General features: G+C 48.1%; 1 protein-coding gene across 1 annotated transcript; it reads right to left on the bottom strand.

Moving 5' to 3' along the window:
- Positions 1–11,560: 11,560 nt before the first annotated feature.
- LOC132808764 (protein FAM187B-like) lies at positions 11,561–15,447 on the bottom strand. The gene has a single exon (XM_060822209.1). The coding sequence runs from the start codon at positions 14,552–14,554 to the stop codon at positions 13,055–13,057; it is 1,500 nt and encodes a 499-aa protein (XP_060678192.1). The 5' UTR covers positions 14,555–15,447; the 3' UTR covers positions 11,561–13,054.
- Between the last annotated feature and the right edge of the window lie 102 nt (positions 15,448–15,549).

Genomic DNA, 15,549 nt, shown 5'->3' on the forward strand with positions numbered 1-15,549 from the left:
CAGCGTGGGCGGGAGACAGACCTGACTATGCGCAAAATTATACATATCCATAAGTGGGTCAACCAATATTCCTGTAAATTCTTTATAGAATTCAGCTTGAAAACCATCCGGGCCCGGTGCTTTTCCGCTCTGAAGTTGCCTAATTGCCTCAAGTATTTCTTGGACTGTTAAAGGGGTATTTAGGGCCGACACCTGTTCCGGAGTCAGGCCTGGGAAGGTCAAATTTTTTAAAAATGACTGCATCCTCCTAATCCTATCTTCACAATCCTGCGATCTATATAGTTCAGAATAAAATTCTTTAAAGGTCGCATTGATCTTTTTATGATCATGAGTCAGGGTACCTGTACTTTCCTTGATGGTCGGAATAGTTTGAGGGGCTTTCTTTTTCTTTGCAAGAAATGCTAAGTATCTACCCGGTTGGTCGCCATATTCATATAATCTTTGTTTCGCAAATAATAATTCCCTTTTAGCCGTTTGAGTAAGCGCGGTGTTTAAAGCTGTCCTAAGAGCTGTAATCCTCTGCAATTTTGTGATAGAAGGTCTATCAGCGTATGCTGTTTCGGCTGCTTTTAGGCGAGCTTCGAGCAGACGCTGTTGCTCTCCTTTCATTTTCCTCTGGGTCGCTGAATAGGAGATGATCAAACCTCGTGCATAAGCTTTGATGGTCTCCCACATCATTGACGGATTGCTAGCCGTACCAGTATTAATTTCTAAAAAAGTTTTAAGTTCTTGGGAGAAGTACTTTAAAAATTTGCTATCCTTTATCAGGAAGGGGTCCATACGCCAATGCCGAGCAGATGTCCCATTGTTCTTTACCTTAGTTTCCATGTATACAGCGGCATGGTCAGAGATTGCTATAGTACCTATTTTACAAGTTGCTATAGAGTTTAGAAAAATCGATGGGGCAAAAAACATATCAATTCTTGTGTGACATTTATGTGGATTAGAGTAGAAAGAAAAATCTCTACCCTGTGGATGGAGACATCTCCATACATCTACCAATCCTAATTCTTTATTCAGGTCCGCCAATTGTCTAGATCTGGGAGATACTCCAGCGGCACTCTTGGGAATCCTGTCTATTTCCGGATCCATAATACAATTAAAGTCTCCCCCTATAATTGTATGACGGGCACCAAAGGCCATCAGTTTTGAAAAAGCTTCCGTTATGAATTTAAAGGGGTGTGCCGGGGGGCAGTACACATTTAAGATCCCATATTCCTCTCCATTTATGAGGGCTTTAATCAAAATATATCGTCCAGATTCGTCTTTTATCTGATTTAGAATTTTCAAAGGGAAGTTCTTCCGGACAAGGATAACGACTCCCCTGCTTTTTGAATTAAAAGAGGAAAAAAAGGCCTGATCAAATCCGCCCTGTCGTAATTTTAAGTGTTCTTTATCCGACAGGTGTGTCTCCTGTAGGAGAGCTATATCAACTCTCTCCTTCTTAAGATTTGATAATATTTTCTTCCTTTTAACTGGCGAATTACTCCCCCTGACATTCCAGGTGCACCACTTAACCGACTGTTCAGCCATAATCATCTGGACAGATCCGAGACCCCTCGGGAGGGGAAACCCTATCTAGAACATCCCGAGCATGGAGCATACAAGATTTACAAAAGTAAAGACTCTCTGATACACTCAAAACAATATAACAAAAAACTCTTTCTAAGTATAAAAAATATAAAACATTCCGAATTGGAGATTTTCTCCCTTGTTCCCAGGGAGCGTCACTTCCTCTCCCACAGTCCATCTTACCCTCTTCCAACCAGTGCCCCACCCTTGACCCAGGTGTTCCTCAATAAAATGAGGAGAATTCAAATATAATATAAAGCTAGAGTTAACAGTGAACACCCCACCCCCACCCACACCCACATCTAAATATATTTGGGAATATTAATACCATATATAACTATAAGATTACAATCTCAACATGTAATACTTAAATATAATACCACAAAATAACAGGGGAAAGAAAACCAACCCCGCTCCTAAAAACAGAAGTAAAATAGAATAAGGTAACCACCTCTCCCCATCAACATTAACCAAACGCCCCAACATATATATATATATATATATACATACACACATAGGGGGAAAGATAAGAAAAGATGAAGGGATGTAAACCAAAATAATGGGAAAGGCAGACCAGCGTCCACAATCTCTTACAGTTTATTTAAGAGAGTCCAAGAATTCCTTAGCCTTCTCCGGTGATCCGAAGTTATATATGGATCCTTCATGGCTAAGGCGTAGCGTCGCTGGATATCGTAAGGAGTACTGAATATTTAAGTCCCTTAAACGCTTCTTCGCCTCATCGAATGCCTTCCTCTTTCGGACCAAAGCTGGGGAGAAGTCCTGGAACAGCATGATCCTGGATCCTTTGTGGGTCATAGCTTGGGGATCTTTTCCCAGATTTCTTGAGGCTTCCAGGAGCATCTGCCTCTCCCTATAGCTCTGCAGCTGGAACAGGACCGGGCGTGGGCGCTGGGTTGAGCCGGGCCCACGTACTGTGACCCGGTAGGCCCATTCTACCCTTACCTGGCCTGATCCATTATGCAGATTTAAAAGTTGTGGCAGCCAATGCTCTAAGAATGCTGTCAGCTGACCTCCCTCTTCCTGCTCGGGCAGGCCCAACAACCGAATATTTTTTCTACGACATCGATTTTTGAGGTCATCAATGTGGTTTTCTAGGTTCTGGACTCGATTCTCGAGAAAACGGATGTGGTCGGCTGTTGATTTTATCCCAGTCTCTGAGGCTGCAGCCTTCGACTCCACCTCTCTGACTCGGCACTCCAATTCCTGAATGTCTCTGCCCTGCTTCTGCAGCTCGGCTGATAGTGCTTCTCTGCTCTGCCGAGACTCATCGATAAAAGCATCAATCTTCGCCTCCCACCTGGCAAACATCTCCTCAAAGCTCATCTTCATTGGTAAATCTCCTGAAGTAGCTGAAGACACCTTTGTTGCAGCTGAAGAGGGAGAGGGTGGGGGAGGAGTCCCTGCTTTCTTAGAGCCACCTGTTCCCTTCCCTTTACTCATTTTCCAGCTAGTATTAGACTATTTAAATGTACTAATAGGTAACTATTTAAGGTTAACAACTATTATAAATGGTTTAGTGAGTGTGGTGGGGGTGGATAGCCCACTTTTCCCAAGTTTTGGGTAGAGCACTGTGGACTCAGTCTTGCTGGGTCGCCGTCATCTTGGATCCCCCCCGGACCTTACCATTAAGTGTATAAGTCCTACTAAGATTTGCTTTCCCAAAATGCAGCACCTCGCATTTATCTGAATTAAACTCCATCTGCGACTTCTCAGCCCATTGGCCCATCTGGTCCAGATCCTGTTGTCCACAGACCATATTAACTGCCTAACCTTATCATTCATTGTCACCTCAATAAACTCAAATTTAAAAATAGAAAAAAAAATTAGAATCAACTCAAATTTATAACAGAAGATCTATTTTACACTAGCCCTAAAAAAGTCCTTTCTTTTTCAAATATGAGTAAATCCTGTGCTTAAGAACCTTTTCCAATAATTTCCCTTCCACTGATACTGGGTCTATAATTTACCATTGCCCTTCTTACACAAAGGAACAATATTGTCTGTTCTACACTTTACTGGCACCTCTCCAGTGGCCCGAGAGGATACAAAGATCTCTGTCAAGGCCCCAGCAATCTCTTTCCTTGCTTCTGTCTATATCCTCGGATAGATCCCATCAGGCCCTGGGGACTTACCTACATTAATATAAACCTCCTCCATCTTAATATCGAAATGCCCTATTCTTACCATCATCCATGTCCATCTCCTTGGTGAATGCCAGTGTGAAGTACTCATTAAGGACCCTACACACTTCCTCTGGCTTCATGTATAAAGACCCTCATTTCTTATGTGGACCTATCGTTCCCTAATTACCCTCTTGTTCCTGATATATATGTCTTGGGATTTTCCTCAATCCAACTTGCCAAGGACAATTCATAGCTACCTTTAGCCCTTCCAAATCTTTCTTTTCTGCTTCCTCAAGGACCTCGTCCGATTTCAATTTCCCAAATCTTACACATTTGTCCTTTTTGACTAAATTTTCAATATTTTTGACCCCTAGGTCCTATGAGATCTCCATCTCAGTTGACATTGAATAACCTTTCTCCCCTCTGAATCCACCCCAATTGTTTTTCACTGCTGCTCTCTGTCTGCGAGGTATCTTTTCTGTCCTCTCCATAGTAAACAGCTTAACAATAAAACTGTTGATTCATTCCTGGAGTACGTAGTGTGTGTGTTGGGGTGGGGCGGGTTCTGTTTGAGATATAGAGTAGATAGGGAGAGATTTTCCACGTTAGGAGAGGGGTTAATACCTGGGGGTAGTTCTGAGTAAGTGGCAGCTGGTTTAGAGAGGATGTGAGGAAGATTTTTTTTACCCAGAGAGGTATTAAAGAGGTATTTGGATAGGAACTTGAACTGCATAATGTACAGGTTCAGTGATGGAAACTGTGATTCGAGGAGATAGAAACCTGATGACTGGTGGGAATTCTATGGGCTAATTCTCTAAAAGGGCTCGTGTGGAATGTTGTCATGTCCACTGTTGAACTAATATCTCCCTCCCTTCCCCTGCCTACTCACTGTATATTCAACGGTTTGATCACGTCTTTAAACGATCAGCTGTCAAACTTCTTAATAAATACAAACAAGGAGGAAATGGATTGTGGAATTTGAGGACAATAACGCAACAGAACATCACTGTTTGTGTGTAAACCTTTATTATTAAAAGAGAAAAGATCACTTTATCACAATTTCTAATAATTGCTTCCCTGAGCTTTGAATAAAGAGAATGAAACATTACAAATGGCCTTTTGTGAAATGATTGGTGCAGGTTAGAACCAACACTTTGTCTCCCATTACCTTCTGCATTTCGCTGGCACCAACAGACAGCAGCAGGGGCTGGATCATCTTTACCGTTCTCTCACTGCCTGCAGTAATGATTCCACTGGGTGTAAACGCTCTCATCCTCCGCCCAGAGGAACTCCCTGTCAAAGGTTATCTTCTCTCTGGTCACCACATTGCTTACCACTGGATAACCTGGTGACGGCGGGTGTAACTGCAGAAAGTGTACAAGAAGGTTAACATTACCAGGAGCAGCGAAACCATGCCGAGGGATAGCAGGACGTACCAGATCAGTCCCATGGTGCGGTGGCCAACGATCATCCTACTCCTGAATGGTCTGAAGACTTTAAGGTGGAAGGAGGCAGCCAGTCTGTCAGAGACAAAGCACCTATAGATTCCTTCATCTGCAATCTCTATGTCCTGGATGGTGTAGGTGCTGCTGCCGATGGCTTGGTCCAGAGAGTGGCTGCCCTCCATTTGCTGGGACAGGCCCCTGCTGGTCCTCGGATGCCTCTTTCTGGTCCCCTGCTGGGTGAGCTCTCTTTGCCAGGTCGCTGGGCTGTAGATGGAGGAGTCCGGGCAGTGGAATGTCACTTTGCTGTGAACATTGACCAGGTAAGTCTCGAAGAGGAGGACCCGGTTGTCATTGTCTAATACCAAAGGGCCACCTGGGACTAAGTGGCGGTGGTGGTCCTGGGCCACGGAAGGGGATTGACAGGGGACATGGCAGGCTTCAAGGGAAAGCTCAGGACCGCGGGGGGGCAGTTTCTGTGGCCCCAGAGATAGCAGGCCACACGGCATGGGGTCCTCAGCCCTACTCGATGATTGGGCATAGCAGAAACCCAGGCGTCTCCTGTATCCTGGGACACCACAGTGGTCACAGCTCCCCCAGGGGCTCCAGACAGTGAACATGTAAACACCCTGCCCCCCGACCTCCACCCTGAGGTTGGGAAGTACTGTCCCACCCTGCAACCCCCCAGACAGGTGGAGCTGCTTCACATCCTGCACGTCCACCTCATAATAAGCCAGAGTCTTGGACCCTGCACGGCACAGGTAAATGCCAGAATCCCAGATGGTGGGTGAGTGGAGGAGGAGGAGACCATCGCTCTGCAGGTCCCAGCCAGCTCCTCCTATCTGGTTGGATGCCAACAGACGGACCTGCCCAGACTCTGGCTCTGAACTGTTCATGTAAAACCAGGAGAGTTCTCCCTCCTGTCTCGGCCAATCCACACAGACCAACAGCACTGGGTTACTGCTGACCAAAGCTATTTGGCAGAGCCGGTGATGAGAACAGGATATTGCTGTCCCCAACGACACAACCAGCCAACAACAAAACCACAGCAGGGTAGCCAGGATAGGCCACTGTACCAACATGATGGAGCACCCACGTCCTGGTCACAGACTTTGCCCTGGGTTGTCCAGCTCAGAAAACAGACCAGACCACTCCACGCACCCCTCCCCCCCCCACACCACCATCCCCCCCCGCCCCCATTCTGTACATCGCCATGGGGACAGCAGTGAGGTGAACAATCTCCTGACCATCAGCTGTTTGTTACAACATTGGACATTCACTGGCAGCTTCTACTTTACACAGACCCACACTCACCTCGTCCAGCCCCAAGATACATTCACCTCAAATAAACCCGAACCTCTCAGTAAACTCCACACCAACACAGTCAGTGAACAACGAAATGAGACATCAGCTTCAGGACCACACTTGCAATTACAATCCTCAGGAATTACACATCCAGAACCCAGCTCCCCGGGAGGGAGTTACAGACTGGAATCTAATCGAGGGTTCGGGGTGGTGTGTATACAGAATAACAGATACCCCGGGAGGGAGTTACAGACTGGAATTTAATCGAGGGTTCGGGGTGGTGTATATACAGAATAACAGATACCCCGGGAGGGAGTTACAGACTGGAATTTAATCGAGGGTTCAGGGTGGGGTTTATATACAGAATAACAGATACCCCGGGAGGGAGTTACAGACTGGAATCTAATCGAGGGTTCGGGGTGGTGTATATACAGAATAACAGATACCCCGGGAGGGAGTTACAGACTGGAATTTAATCGAGGGGTTCAGGGTGGTTTATATACAGAACAACAGATACCCCGGGAGGGAGTTACAGACTGGAATCTAATCGAGGGGTTCGGGGTGGGGTTTATATACAGAATAACAGATACCCCAGGAGGGAGTTACAGACTGGAATCTAATCGAGGGGTTCGGGGCGGTTTATATACAGAATAACAGATACCCCGGGAGGGAGTTACAGACTGGAATCTAATCGAGGGGTTCAGGGTGGGTTATATACAGAATAACAGATACCCCGGGAGGGAGTTACAGACTGGAATCTAATCGAGGGGTTCGGGGCGGTTTATATACAGAATAACAGATACCCAGGAGGGAGTTACAGACTGGAATCTAATCGAGGGGTTCGGGTGGGTTTATATACAGAATAACAGATACCCCGGGAGGGAGTTACAGACTGGAATTTAATCGAGGGGTTCAGGGTGGTTTATATACAGAACAACAGATACCCCGGGAGGGAGTTACAGACTGGAATCTAATCGAGGGGTTCGGGGTGGGGTTTATATACAGAATAACAGATACCCCGGGAGGGAGTTACAGACTGGAATTTAATCGAGGGGTTCAGGGTGGTTTATATACAGAACAACAGATACCCCGGGAGGGAGTTACAGACTGGAATTTAATCGAGGGGCTCAGGGTGGGGTTTATATACAGAACAACAGATACTCAGGAGGTAGTTACAGACTGGAATCTAATCGAGGGGTTCGGGTGGTTTATATACAGAATAACAGATCCCCGGGAGGGGGTTACAGAATGGAATCTAATTGAGGGGTTCGGGGTGGTTTATATACAGAATAACAGTGGGCGGCACGGTGGCACAGTGGTTGGCACTGCTATCTCACAGCGCCTGAGACCTGGGTTCAATTCCCGCCTCAGGCGATTGACTGTGTGGAGTTTGCACGTTCTCCCTGTGTCTGCATGGGTTTCCTCCGGGTGCTCCGGTTTCCTCCCACAGTCCAAAGATGTGCGGGTCAGGTGAATTGGCCATGCTAAATTGCCCCTAGTGTTAGGTAAGGGGTAAATGTAGTGGTATGGGTGGGTTGCGCTTCGGCGGGTCAGTGTTGACTTGTTGGGCTGAAGGGCCTGTTTCCACACTGTAAGTAATCTAATCTAATAGAATCATGTATATACAGAATAACAGATACCTGGGAGGGAGTTACAGACTGGAATCTAATCGAGGGGTTCGGGTGGGTTTATATACAAAATAACAGATCCCCGGGAGGGGGTTACAGACTGGAATCCAATCAAGGGGTTCGGGGTGGTTTATATACAGAATAACAGATACCCCGGGAGGGAGTTACAGAATGGAATCTAATCGAGGGGTTCAGGGTGGTTTATATACAGAATAACAGATCCCCGGGAGGGAGTCACAGACTAGAATCTAATCGAGGGGTTCGGGGTGGTTTATACAGAATAACAGATCCCCGGGAGGGGGTTACAGACTGGAATCTAATCGAGGGGTTCGGGGTGGTTTATATACAGAATAACAGATACCCCGGGAGGGAGTTACAGACTGGGATCTAATCGAGGGGTTCGGGGTGGTTTAGATATAGAACAACAGATGCTCAGGAGTGTGTTGCAGAGAATTGAAGGGGTTAAGAGCTATTTTGATATATAGAATAGGGCACAGTTTGAAGCCTCTTTTGTTGTTTTTTTTGGATTTTAAGATTAACATATGGTTCAGTCAGCATGCTCCGTATTTCTGCTCATTCCATTGGTTTAACAAAATAACTAGTTGTTTAATAAAATAACGTATGGTTCAGTCAGCCTGCTCAGTTTTTCATTTAATAAAATAACTAGCTGTTTTAATATTCACCAGCTCCCCTCAACTGCTGTTTCTATTTTCAGCCCCAGTGAAGCTGTCCCTGTGTGTCTGCCACCTTCACACATGCCTTGGTTTCCAGTCCAGCTTCCATCATCACACAGCATGTATTTATACCCCACTGCTCCTTCTTATGCACACATGGATTTCCTCCAATTCCCTATTCCTCCCACAAGTACCTGCCTCATTCCAACTGAATGCTCCCACAACAACCACAGCCAGCAGTGATGTGAAAATGCGTCTTGATGGTTGGCAGGTGAAACAGTCACAAGCTGACCCCAAAAACACAAACCCTGAGGCAAGAGGTCAGTATTCAAGCAGCACTTTTGAGAAAGAGAGAGACACGCGGAAATGCTAGATAAGAAAATATAACGCAGCCACTATAGTCACCTCTGGGCCCTTTCAATTCCTGACACAACTCGTTATCAACATTTTTTTTCTCCCACCAGCCCAGCTTCTGATTTTCCAAACCAAATTTCTTATGGTTTCTTTATAATCGAAAACATTAAGTCATGGCCAACAGCTGTCAACACAGGCTCCCTTTCTGCTGAAGTCTCCAAGTGGGTGAAAGGAATTCAGATTCTACAATCGCCATTATAACCTCACGGGTTGGGAAGAGTGTTAGAAATGGAGCATTCACTTCAGCAGAAGTTGTAGCTGAATTGTTTGGATGGAAAATGGCTGAAAACTAAGATTACGGGAGGTTTGAGAAAGACTTGGCAAATATCCAAAGAGACAACTGGTAGTGGAATAAGAGAGGATCACAGATGCTGCTTATTTCCAGTAATTCCAAGTTTAGCTGTTCTAATACTGACTCCTAGACTTTATGGGTTGGAAGTAAACTTGGCTCAGCTATTTTAAATGCAATTCTAATTGTGGTAATGAAAACTAAGTGCAGCGTTGGGGTTGGGGTTGGGGTTGGGGTTGGGGTAGGGGTAGGGGTAGGGGTTGGGGTTGGGGTTGGGGTTGGGGTTGGGGTTGGGGTTGGGGTTGGGGTAGGGGTAGGGGTTGGGGTTGGGGTTGGGGTTGGGGTAGGGGTAGGGGTAGGGGTTGGGGTTGGGGTTGGGGTTGGGGTTGGGGTTGGGGTTGGGGTAGCTATCTCTTGAAATCAAAGAGTAATGCCTGGAGCATGAAGAGTGAGACAAGCCACTGGGCAAGTCATCCAGAACCCTGACTATTGTCCTGGACATGGGTTTGAATCCTGAGGAAGGTGGTGACATTTGAATTCATTAACAATTTGAAATAAAAGGTTAGCCCCAATGGAGACCATGTAGTCACTGTCAATCATTAAAAACACACCTTTGATCACCAATACCTTCTTAAGAAGGCAGTTTGTCATCCTGACCCAGTCTGGATCTTCACGTGGCACCAGACCCACAGAAATGTGGACTTGTAACTTCGCTCAGGCCAGTTAAGGACAGGCATAAATCTACCACATACCAAGATGAAATAATTTTTGAAAAAGTGGGTTTAGGAAAACAATGCACCAAATCCTGGTGGGAAGCAAGTCAGACTGCGTTCCAAGTGCGATTTGTCGACCTGGCTGCTTGGAGACAATGGGGACTGGAAGGCGTACAATCATGCAGAGAGTTTTGCCTCAGCATTACGGACTCCTGTGCCAGATTTATGTCACCAAGTCCAAGACCAGTCTCTTTCCCAGCCTCATATCCCAATAGCATTGAATGGCTCCCAGGTGTAAAAGAGGCCTGTAAAATGGAGTGTAGCAATAGGCAGCTTGCTCTGAAGCAGGGCACTGCAGAATAGCTCACAATGAACGACTCCACAGAATAGAGTCAAAGACAACAATCTCATACTGGGACTGCCTACCCAGGTAATCAGCATGCAATTATGATAAAAAAGATGCAACATTAATTTAGGGCAGAACGGTGGCTCTGCTGCCTCATGCGACCAGGGACCAGGGTTGACTCCATCCTTGGGTGACTGCCTGTGTGGAGTTTGCACATTCTCCCTATGCCTGTGTGGGTTTCCTCCCACAGTCCAAAGACCTGCAGGTTGGGGTGGATTGGCCATGCTAAATTGCCCAAAGTGCCCAGGGATGTGCAGGCTCGGTGGATTAGCCGTGGGAAATGCAGACGCAGGGTAGACTAGTCTGCGTGGCTTGCTCTTTGAAGGGTTAGCAGTGGACTCAATGGGCCAAATGGCTTGCTTTCACACTGTAGGGAATCTATGAACTTCTTGTTAATTTTCTATGAATTTTAGGAGGACAGGTAGCAATTATGAAAAAAGAAACAACAATTTTGAGTATTTTTAAAATAAAAAGTAGCAGACCTGAGAAGACAGACCTTCACGTTAAGAGCAGTTTAAGATGAATAATGCAAAGTACCTACTGGTCAACGAGATGGCACAGTGGGATACATTTTCAGATAAACAATGAAATTCATTGGTCATTGCCAGAATGAAAGCTAGCCCAGTGCTCCGACCAGAAATATAGAATGTGCTGCTGCAAGTCATCACGTCTATCGATTTTAAAAGACAATTATAAGATTGTTTGGATGTTAAAGGAAGTGGAAAGCGGGTATTAGGTATTCAATAAAGAGGTGAACTAATTTAAAATAAATTGGTCCCAAAGTTTTCCTGTTGGGAAATGGCACACTTACACCATTACCAGACACTGTTGTATGTGCAGTCTACAGATAGATAGTAGATAAGAATGCAGACATATCCAGAAGCATATGGACTAGATATTTTAATTTTATAAAGTTACCACAGGTTGGTAATGGCTCTCCATCCCAGTTAGCTGGTGGAGATCCTCTGCCAGGTCCTGTTTTATTTTATATAAAAATCAGTGAAGGTCTACCTGATTGTTCAAGAAAAAATTCATTCCAACTCAGTCTCCCAGTGGAGCACATCCAGGGACCTCAAACATATTTCCATCTCTCGCTTCCCAAAGTAACTCGGATGTCACTGCTGTCATTCGAGTAGCTGGCCCAAGGTGACTGTGGTAGCACACTCCTGCTGCATCAGTTGGCGGTTAGACCAGGTATGACAATTCCAATTCAATCACTCCAAGGTGCTTTGGTAAAGATCTCAAAGAGAATACAGACTGAAAAAACTCCTACCTGCACCAAACAATATCATACAGTAGAAACCAGTTAATACAATACAGTTCAAGTCTGGGAACTCAAACTGAGTTTGTTCCAAATCTTCCCAATATAGTCAGTCCTGCTGTCTCCCAGATCAGTGTGATCTCAGTGCCTCTCCAATACAGTTCAAATTCTTCCATGTACATCAATCACCATCCCTCTAACGCACGCTCCCAATAAAGCTCAATCTTACTCAATGTCAAGGGCTCTGATGCAGCTGGGTCCCCCAAATGCAGCTTATTTTCTCTGGTGTCAGTGCAGCTGGGTCCAAGCATCTCCAATACAGTGCAGCCCTTCAGTGCAACTCGGTGCCACGATCTTCAATTCCGCTCAGTACCAGTACCTCCCAGGTAGATCAGTGCCTTCGATGCAGCTCAAAACCAAATATTTCTCAGCTATTCGGTGTCTCAAATACACCTTTCTGTCCCCAATGCAGCTCATTGCCAACACTTCCAGCACAGATAGGTGGCTCCAATGTATTTCAAATGGTGATCTCTCTAACACAGGCCATTTCTTGGAGGCATTTAGGTGTTTTAGTATCTCCAATGCAGTTCAGTGTCATGAATACATCCCAACAGCAACAGCACCATCACCGTTTGAGGACAATACAATTCTCTCTCTCTCTCTCTCATACATTTCATGGCAGCATCTGAAATGCATCCTAGCTCCAATGCAGGTGGTGTCTCAAATGCATTTCAATAGCAGTACCTCCAAAGCATCCTGACATCTCGAGTGTACTTCATTTGCAACATCTTCAGTGTCATCTCATGTCTCCAATGCACCTCAATGGTAGCATGTCCGGTGCAGCTTCATGTCTTAATTGCACTTCACTGGCAGTATTTCCAATGCAGCCTGGCATCTTGAAGTGGTCTCCAGTGTCAGTAGCTCCAATGCAGCCTGACAGCAGCATTTCTGACCCACTTTGTGTCCGGTGCCATTCCATGTCTTCAGTGGTTTGGTTGCAGCACATCCAATGCATTTCAGTAGCATCACGCCCAGTGCCATTCGATATCTCCAGTGCAGCTCAGTAGGTGTTATCTTCAGTCATTCGGTCAGTCATGGTGTGTTGCAGGGGTGAGGGAGGAGGTGGAAGGGGTGGTGAGATGACAAGGAGGTGGGGAGTATGTGTGTGTGTTCCCCTGTCCCTTCCCATCCCCTGAGGGGGGGTCCTCACAGCACCTCACACCAGCATGAATGCAGCAGCTCGGCTAGAGCGCTGAGCACAAATACCAGCGCAAAGGAGCCAATGACAGCCCGCAGGACCCCAAGAAGGCGGCGTGACTGCAGCCGGTGCTGCCGGCTGCCGGTGCCGTCGTGGAAGGACGACGGTGGCTCAGGCAGCTCGAGGTGGAAGGCAGCAGCCCGACGGCCTCTCACCCAGCACCGGTACACCCCTTGGTCGGAGCGCTGCACTCCGGCGATGGTGTAGACACCTCCGCCCGTTTCCCGGTCCAGCTGATGGCTCCTGTTGCAGGGCGAGCGAAGCAACTCGAGGCGAGTGAGCAGTGCTGAGTCCCGCTGCCAGGATACCGGCGTGTAGACTGAGGCACCTGGACACTGCAGCCTCACCTCCTCGTGCACATCCAGCAGCAGCGTCTCCAGCAGCAGGGAGCGAGGCTGCAGCCAGGTTGGCGGGACTCGGAGATCCCCTCTGCCGACCTGACCCAGACCTAGGCCCTGGTCCCGCTGCAGGAAGTACCCCGAGCCCAGCAACTCCCGGGCCTGGGCAGCCAGCTCCTCAGGCCCAGAGGAGCCACACTCCCTCCGGCAGATCTCGTAACGGATCTCGGGGCCTCGGCGCGGCAGGACCTGGCCCAGGCGGAGCTGCATGAGGCCACAGGGCTCCTCCTCAGCCCTACCCTCCTCCCCCTCCCTGTCCTCCTCATCCTCATCCTCCTGCAGGGAGGCCCAGCAGAAACCCAGCCTCTTCCTCTCCCCTGGGGCCCCACAGCGGTCACACTCCTGCCAGGGTCCCCAGCGGGTGTAGAGCCTGAGGTGGCAGCCTCCAGCCCCATGACCGTGGCCGGCCTCCTGGTGCAGCCTGATGCTCTGGTTACGGAGAGGGGCCTGGCCTAAGCCCCGGTGAGACACATGGAGCCGCTCAGCGTCCTGCACATCCACCCGGTACTGGGCCAGGGTGGTGGCTCCGGCCTTACATACATAAAGGCCCGAGTCCCCAGGTCGGGCCTGAGCAACCAGCAGGGCCCCAGCCCTCAGGACAGCCCGGCTGCTCAGCTCTGACAGAGGGCCCCGCCGAGCCCGACTCCCCCGGGGACCAATGAAGGTGCGAGGCTCCCCCAGCTCCGTGGGCCCTGTGGCTCCCCGCAGCCCAGGCCCGGACCTAGGCCCAGGCCCAGGCCCCGGCCTCCTCCTGTATCGCCCTGGCCCCAGGCTCGGGCCCGGGCCCAGCCCCAGCCCCAGGCCCGGGCCTGGGCCCATGCTCAGGTTCAGGTACTGCCAGTACACAGTGTCCTCCCCATGCTGCAGGGCCCCTGGGCAGTGCAGGGTGAGTGGGTTATGGGACAGGAAAGGTACGGTGCAGGGCCCCGGAGGGCCTAACCCAGGCTCCGGGCACTCCGATTCTGACACCTCCTTCTCCAGGAGCCGGGGTAAGCTGCCGATCAGGGCGAACAGAGCCACCGACAGCAGGATCGCCGTCTGCCCGAACATCCCGGCCTCCGCCCGGCCTCCAGCACCAGGAAAACCCGGGGGCGGCCGAGGGGGCACCAGGCCCCATGGGGCCGGGGGTCACTGTGAGGTCACCCGTGAGAGGGGCTGTGAGGTCATCAGGGAGGGGCTCTGTGAGGTCATCAGGGTGGGGCTCTGTGAGGTCACCCGTGAGAGGGGCTGTGAGGTCATCAGGGTGGGGCTCTGTGAGGTCATCAGTGAGCAGGGCTGTGAGGTCATCAGGGTAGGGCTCTGAGGTCACCAGTGAGAGGGGCTGTGTACAGGGGTTATCCCCTGAGGGGGTGGGGCTCTGAGCATCAGAGGACAGGCACTGTGGGGCCACGGGGCAGGACTCTGAGGTCATTAGGGTAAGGTCACTGGTAGGTTATCATATGGAAAGTGAAGCTTGATCAGTAATGTCACAGATTGGAACATCCATCTATGTTCAAAAGACCTAGGTCCAACTGATCGACCACTAGCGTGAAAAGTGACCATTACATCACAGAAAAAAAACCACTGAGGTAAATTAAGCTATGCTGGCAGATCTGGCCTTTTGGTCTTGAGAATTCTCTTCCTCAAGTGGTGTGCAAGTGCCACAGTCCAAATCCTGTGCTAGATAAGGGACATGATTCATAACGGACCAAGTGGACTGTTTGCATGCTGTAAAATACTAAGCACTATGACAATTTAACCTCGTCCCTGTGATTGGCAACATTATGGTGCTTGATTTCTGTAAGGAGAACTTGGTGGGATTAAACATTTTTTACAATTAGTTTCAACATCTTTAAACTTGTATATAAGTAGTTCTATTTATTCTAATTTATTTTGTGTAATAAATTTGCTGATTTTGTTCAAAGTAAACTATCAGTATTGTTTGTCTCGTGTTTCAGTGAAAGATTGCCTTGTTAAAGCTAAAGAGAAAAATAGTCTATCAAGGCAGATTTCAGTCTGGACCAGACTTGTCCATCAATAATGTCAATTAGGATTAGAACATCAGT

The sequence above is a fragment of the Hemiscyllium ocellatum genome (assembly GCF_020745735.1).
Source record: "Hemiscyllium ocellatum isolate sHemOce1 chromosome 38 unlocalized genomic scaffold, sHemOce1.pat.X.cur. SUPER_38_unloc_4, whole genome shotgun sequence".
Taxonomy (NCBI): Eukaryota; Metazoa; Chordata; class Chondrichthyes; order Orectolobiformes; family Hemiscylliidae; genus Hemiscyllium; species Hemiscyllium ocellatum.

What these genes read in the sequence shown, in the direction of transcription:
- LOC132808764 (XM_060822209.1), bottom strand. Translation starts at nt 14,554, where the DNA reads ATGTTCGGGCAGACGGCGATCCTGCTGTCGGTGGCTCTGTTCGCCCTG.